We start from the raw sequence: 6,569 nt of genomic DNA, 5'->3' as shown, positions 1-6,569 counted from the left end.
GGGGGGGGTCCGGTCTTCCCCAAACGTTGGAGCCAGCGCGTGCAGGTGGGCCTTGCAGGTGGCCCCGGAGTAAAAGTTTTACGTTTACTCCATGAGGTGGCCTCGTGTCAAGCAAGACACACACTTTCGCGCGTTGGTTTACCCTCAACTTCGTGTAATCCGATAGACGCAGCATGTGTCGCTCCGCACGGTAAAATAGTTCTGGTCAGAAAACCCACCTCTCCGCTGGCCTTCGTTCCCGGACTCGGGTATTACACTGCACCTTCCCGAAGGCGATTGAAGACGCCTCTGCCCTTCACGTGAACGCTCAGGACCTCGCCCTTTGGTGTCGTGGGAATTCCCTTCCCGTACTCTCGTACCACTGACCGGGGCGTCGTGAACCTCTTCCAGTTAACACAAAAGTGGTCGTCGGAGCGATACGAATGGAAATGCCACGGCGGGGCGTGCGGTGGAAAACAACCGGCGGCTATTTCGCAAGACGGAGGAGAAGGGGGTAAGGGGGTAGTAGCTGCTGCCGCTGGCATCCCAGCCATCCCAGGTCCCCGCTGGTCCCCGCTGGTCCCCGCTGGCCGTCGCCTCGCCCGGAGCCATTACCGCTGGACACCACACCGCCGGACCCGCCGGTCTAACTTGGCGAATGAGGGAGCCAACACCAGCGGACCAGCAGACCAGCGGGGCGCAGCCGTGGCCCGCAGCGGCTCCTGCACCCGCGGCTATCTCACCGAGACATCCGCGATGGGCGAGAAATAAAGGAAGTCTTAGGTTAGGTCGCCGGTTGGGTGGAGGGGAGGGGGGGTGCAGCCCGAGGTGGTCTGGTCGGTGCTACTCCACTGGGCTGTGCGGCAGCCTGCCTGCGGCCGGGCCGGGCGGGGGCTGCTGGCCGACGACGGTCCGGGGTGGGTCCGGCACGCCGGCCTCCAGGACCCGAGCACGGCGGGGCGGGCGGGGCAGGCTGCTAGCGGCCTGGACGCCGGCCAAGGAGTCGACATGAATGGTCCCCCCGCACCCCGTAGGGGGGTCCGGCCAGCCCGGCCCGCCTCCCGGGGAGGATGGGGGGGAGGGGTGGTGGAAGGCATAAAACGAGGGGATGATGTGGTTAAAAAAAGACGGCAATGGGGCACGCCCCCCGAAGTAAGAGGGCTGAACACGAACACATGACCACATCTTTGCATGTCCGTCTCCTTTCGAATAGTGGCCAACTTGGACAATTTTCAATAATTCACATTTCAGAACAGCGATGGACGAATGCCGCACCACGGAGAGCGGGTAAAAAGTGGTTCTGCTCATTGCTCATTACGGTGAGAAACAATGAGCTCTTTCAGGACTGCAATTAGTGTTGAGACTAAATCTTTAAAACTAGCTACAAATAGGCTGTGTGACTTGGGCCTTCCTGCCTTTGGTAACTGCCTTTGGTAAATGTGTGCCTCGATGTGTGCCCCCCGAACGGCGACTATGTCGCATTTCTCAACTAAAGCAGTTGTACAGCTGGTAGGGTGGCACTTGGGGCATCCAAAATAATAAAAAAAACAACGAAATGCAGTGATTTACTTTTTAAGAGTGGCCCAGAGGGCCCGGAAGGGTTGGGACTTGGCACCCACTTGGTCAGCCCAGCCAAATCCAGGCAAATCCAGGGACCCGTCCGGGCCCCTAGGAAGATGGCCCTTCCCCGTCCTACCCCGCCCCCCCTCTCCCCCTCACCCCAGGGCGCAGTCCTGCTGAGCCCTGCGGGCGGACGTGGGGCCCACGCCAAAACGGCCAAAGCCAAGTTTCCCTCAACATCAATCTGACCGGATTCCAGTCATTGGAGGTACGGGGAAACCCATTTCCGGGAAGCCTAGACCAACTCCCCCCCCCTCCCCCCTCCCATTCCATTTTCTTGAACTTCCCTGCCGACTCGACCTGTTACGTGGGCAAGTAGAAAAGCATCGCGGCAAGTGTGCGATGGGATTGGGGGAGACGAGGGTGCAGGAGGTATACAAGGGATGGGGGGAGGGGAGGGCAGCCGGGGACTTCACATAACATTTTGTAATACGACACGATATTCAGATTTTTCTGGTGAAAATGAGGGGGAAATGCTCGCCAGCACTTAGCAGCAGCGCCATTTTTATGGACAAGGCCGGGGAGGCTGCGAGGGTGGCGGTGTGGGGCTGAGCGGGGGAGGGGGTGGTGAGTACGGTCTTTACTTGATGTTCTACTCTTATCTGCACCCCCACCCCTCGGCCGGCACGGCACAGGGCTGCCCAGCTAACAGGCGCACGCACACACACGCACACACGCACACACACACACACACACACACACACGAGAGCTACAGCAAGGCCAAGCTGGAACCCAACCAGACCACACCTCCCCTCTTCCTCCCCTCGGGACCCTATCTGCCTGGCAAGGCTGGGGCTCGTGCCAGCCCCCTCCCCCCCCCCCCTTCCCCCCGGGCCGGACACACGGAGGGGTCGAGTCTGATCGAAATGACCTGTGGAAATAAAAGTGACCCCAGGCGGTTGGCGATAGTTAGGAGAGAGTAAAGGGTGGAAAGGGGGGCGTTGGCAGAAACAGTGGCGAGTCCAGGGCGCGAGGGAGGGAGGGGGCTGAGGGTCGCCCAGGTGGGGACCGGGACCGCGTCGACGGTGCGGGCCTGAAATATTGAACGAGTGAAGAAAAGGGGGTAAGAGCTCGTCCCGCGAATCTCGCCCTGGTGAATTATCGGTGGTCGTGGGGTCGCGGAGACCAGGTCGGAGACCACCCCTCCGACCCCGCGGCGGGGTGGGGCTATGGGGGTGTACTTTTCCTCCCCGACGTTCCCTAAGGCCCTAAGGAAGCAGGAAATTCAAAGTGCAGTCGTCCCGGCTCGCCCCACCCTGCCTGCGGAGGAGGGTGGGCGCCAGGGCGAGAGGCGAGAGCTCAACGAGACGGCCGCGGGGGCGGGCCGGGGGCGGGCCGAGGGGCGGGCCATCGGCGTGAAGCACTCGGTGGCGTGCCGTGGCGCTGTGGGGCCGGGCTTCAGACCGGGCCTCGGCGAGGATATCTCTCCTTCTCTCGCCCTCGTCCAACGCCTCCCTCCTCCCCTTTTCCCCTCCGTCCTCCCGCAGACCTAACTTACTGGCCGCACATCCGACGGGCGAAAAGGCGTAAGGCACGGTCAGGCTGCTGCGGGGCCTAAAGTAACCGGCGGAAGAGATGCGTCACCCACAACCTTGTAACGCGGGCTCTTTATTTTTCCCCCTCCGCCACGCTCCGCCACCGCCGCGCAGTCCGCCTGCCTACCCTCCCTAAGCAATCGTAACTCGAGACGTCGGCAACCTCTGGTGGCGCGTACTCCAACCGACCTAGTAGAGGGGAAAAAATTGACTCCTCGCTCGGCTCGCCTGGCCACGCCGCGCTCACTCACACTCGTGACCACATAGTGGTCATTGCTTCAAACTGTACTTCGTGAGTGCCAATGCCGCTAAATAGTCCGTGGGGGAAGGCCCCCCGACTCGCAGAAGTAAGAGGAAGCAGCGGCTGACCCGACCACCCCGCTACAACCTCGCGGCCGGCGCTGCTGACCTCGCCGTTCGACGAACGACCGTCGCCCGGGTAGAAGGCCAAGCCAGGGCCCTGCTGCCCCGGCTGTCGGCTCCGCCGAGCGGAGGCGCGCGTTTCCACATTCTCGCCCCCATTCGCCCATCAATCCGCCCCGAATAATCCCTCCCCACGGATAGGGCCGTCCGGACCGTCCACATCCCACCACAGCCGCGCCCCGCCCCGAGGAGGACGGTAGTGAGGCCGATAGGAGCGGGGTCAGATCCGGAGCACTTATCAGCGTCACTGACGTGCGCTGCGCAGCGCATAGTCGTCGTGGGGCCCTCCTTAAAACCACAACAAATGCAGTGGTAGTTTTGTCTTTCTGTAATATGTTAAGTACAGAGGGCAACACACGAAAACTAAGCTGAACTTTTTTGAAAATTTTATTTTTGTTTTCAGATACATAAAACTAAAAATACAAAGCACCGAAAGTCAAAGTGAATCTGACGTTCACAAGTATGTGGTGTTTTTAAAACTTATTTGAGCAATAACAATAGCCACTTTCACTTTCACAGGATTTGGAATGACCAAAGTGCAGTCACAGCCAGGGTAAAAATTACCCCATTCCAATATATTTTCCAAAAGCTTAAAAAACGACCAAACAAAATAAATGGAATACTAACAGAAGCACTTTTCTAAAAATCTATCACTAAAGTTTTTAACAAAATACAAAGAAAAGTGGATTGGACGAGAACACTTAGGTCAATGTCCCCCCCCTTCCTCCCATGAAAGGGTATAACATCATTGAGATAATACCCTGTAAGTTCATTGGGCTTGGTTTTCTTGTAAATACAAGCAACTTTGCAATGAGCACATTGGTAACAAAATTTGTACAAAACCATACTTATGAGATTAAGTAGATTAGAACTCAGTCTCTAATACAGAATGTGTTCTTTCAATAACATGGCCATTTAACATAGATCTCAGAAAAACAGTATGCTTACACTAAAGGCACAAATGGATGCAATTTATGTAATGACACAAATTGTACAGGAAAAAAAAGGTCTTGATCAAATTATTACAAAAACTGAGGAGATAACTGAACCACAGATCTAAGAAAATACCATATAAACTCAACCATCTTCATAGCATTCTTATGATTATCACTTTACCAGTATAAAATAATAATAATTGTGTCATCTAAACCTTTAATTGGTAGATGCTTACTTTCTTAGAATTTAGATTAGAGATAATTATATCTTATTTTCAGTACATACTTGCAGAATGTTACAAATGGTATTCCAGTAAATTGTTTTCCAGAGGAGTTCGTTCCTAAACTATAGACAAGCTCTGCTCTGAGACAGGAGGAAAGGAAATAGCAAGTTCTTTATTTAATACCACTGAATGACTGATGTCATAGATTAGATGGATGGATAACAGCAATAACTGGATTCTTCAAGCAACTGCTAAACAAAAATGCAAGAGTCCACGCTGGAGAAAATACACAATATACCATGCAACCATTCATACAAAAAAATAATGGATTGAAAATGTGGAACATGAACATTAACGATTATAGTTTAAAAATGCAGGTCGGATGGAAACTTACAAACATCACATTCCTCATAAGGTTGTTCATGATTATTCACCCTCATGGCCTGTACGTTCCCAAAGTTGCCTTACAATTGGGACATGAATGCTTCACTATTTTGCATGAATCCATGCAGTAGGGAAGACAGCAGCAAAGCAGACCTATTCCCCTAAGAAGGAAGAAATATGTTTGTTTAATGTAGGTTGCATCTTTTTGTCTCATCACTGTGAGAAACCACAAACAAGTACTTACGATAACATGAGGCAACAGCAGCAACAATGAGCTAAACACTTATTGCTTGTATTTGTAGAAGTCATTACTTGAGAATTGCACTTATGACAAACAGTGAGAGCACTGTCTCTACCCAAAGAAGTGTAAACTACAGTTGGACCACCAGAATGAACTGTTTGTACATTTACTGTTAATAATAAAATTATTATAAAGAGATGCATTTGAAAAACCACCAACAGAACAAGATGAAATGAAAGATAGAAATAACATTCAGTACATACCCTCAGTTGAGGCAGCTGGTCCGGACGGATAGTAAGGACCAGGTTGGGGCATGGGCATGGGCATAGGCATAGGCATAGGCATTGGTTGAGATGGATACTGAGACATCGGCATTGCTTGTGGTGGAGGCATTGGCATGGCCATTGGTTGCTGCTGAACCGAATGGCCTGGCATTGGTGCCAGAGCACTAGCTTGCTGCATGGCTTCATCATACGAAGGTGGAGCTGAAGGCACAAGCGATGGTTGCGCAGCAGCTTCAACAAACCCTTGCTTGGACATGGCGGTTATAATACTGAATGAAAACACAGAAACGATTATATGTGAATGCATCAGCCCAAATGAACAAGTTTGGGAAAGTGCTTGAAGGGCCAGCAACTACAAATAATGTTGTTTGAAGCATGTTCTGCGACTTATGGAATACATATGGCGCATGTCTATTTTAACTCCTTTAAGTAGTTTTAGGCTATTCCTCGGACAAAATCTTTTTCAAACGACTCAATGAGAGTTAATTGTTAGTGATTAGTCTTTGTCTGTCAAGGCATCAGAGCAGGCTGTATTCCCCACTACTCACACGACGTTATGAATCATAACGAAAAACCAACACCAGCCTCGCTTGTGCGTTTCAACCGACATTTGTTCCACTTACCTCTTTTCCTTGTCACCAAATAAAATTTCCAAACTCTAACCACTAATATGCCAATGCCAGCGGAAATAGGATTAAGATTAAGAAACGATGTAATATTGTGCAGATTATTTTCGCTGTTGTTGTTTTTGTTTTTGTTTGAGACAAGAGTGAAGTCAAGTGTTGCCAACTGTGCTTTTCGTAACAGAGAATTAAAGCTTGGCAGTTCGTAATAAGAAAATATTGTTCCTGGTCACAATTTCACTTCATTATAACTTCAGGTCTAGCACAAATTTTATTTTTTTGAAAAAAAACGAACTTTAGGGTGGAGAGGACAGGAAAAAG

General features: G+C 51.7%; 2 protein-coding genes across 4 annotated transcripts in view; one reads left to right on the top strand and one right to left on the bottom strand.

The window, feature by feature from the left end:
• LOC113211117 (uncharacterized) overlaps window positions 1-4,617 on the top strand; it is an 18,500-nt gene extending 13,883 nt beyond the window's left edge. Inside the window, exons 6-8 of the mRNA XM_052265818.1 lie at window positions 1,231-1,298; window positions 3,961-4,017; window positions 4,482-4,617. Coding sequence (XP_052121778.1) covers window positions 1,231-1,298; window positions 3,961-4,017; window positions 4,482-4,617 — 261 coding nt within the window. The remainder of the gene's footprint in view (window positions 1-1,230; window positions 1,299-3,960; window positions 4,018-4,481) is intronic.
• LOC113211122 (lipopolysaccharide-induced tumor necrosis factor-alpha factor homolog) overlaps window positions 3,927-6,569 on the bottom strand; it is a 2,985-nt gene continuing 342 nt past the window's right edge. Inside the window, exons 1-5 of one of the 3 annotated variants that reach the window (XM_026429405.2) lie at window positions 6,249-6,499; window positions 5,605-5,894; window positions 5,345-5,510; window positions 5,111-5,261; window positions 3,927-4,967 (exon numbers count right to left, since the gene is read on the bottom strand). In XM_026429405.2, coding sequence (XP_026285190.1) covers window positions 5,153-5,261; window positions 5,345-5,510; window positions 5,605-5,881 — 552 coding nt within the window. In that variant the 5' untranslated portion in view covers window positions 5,882-5,894; window positions 6,249-6,499 and the 3' untranslated portion in view covers window positions 3,927-4,967; window positions 5,111-5,152. Of the gene's footprint in view, window positions 5,262-5,344; window positions 5,511-5,604; window positions 5,895-6,248; window positions 6,500-6,569 lie in introns of those variants that run through there. The other 2 variants (XM_026429403.2, XM_026429404.2) reach the window with 2 other exon arrangements.

This window comes from Frankliniella occidentalis, unplaced genomic scaffold (assembly GCF_000697945.3).
Source record: "Frankliniella occidentalis isolate FOCC.00 unplaced genomic scaffold, Focc_3.1 Scaffold31, whole genome shotgun sequence".
NCBI classification, from domain to species: Eukaryota; Metazoa; Arthropoda; class Insecta; order Thysanoptera; family Thripidae; genus Frankliniella; species Frankliniella occidentalis.
Note: the sequence above shows the minus strand (reverse complement) of the source record. Positions and strands in the feature narration are given on the sequence as shown.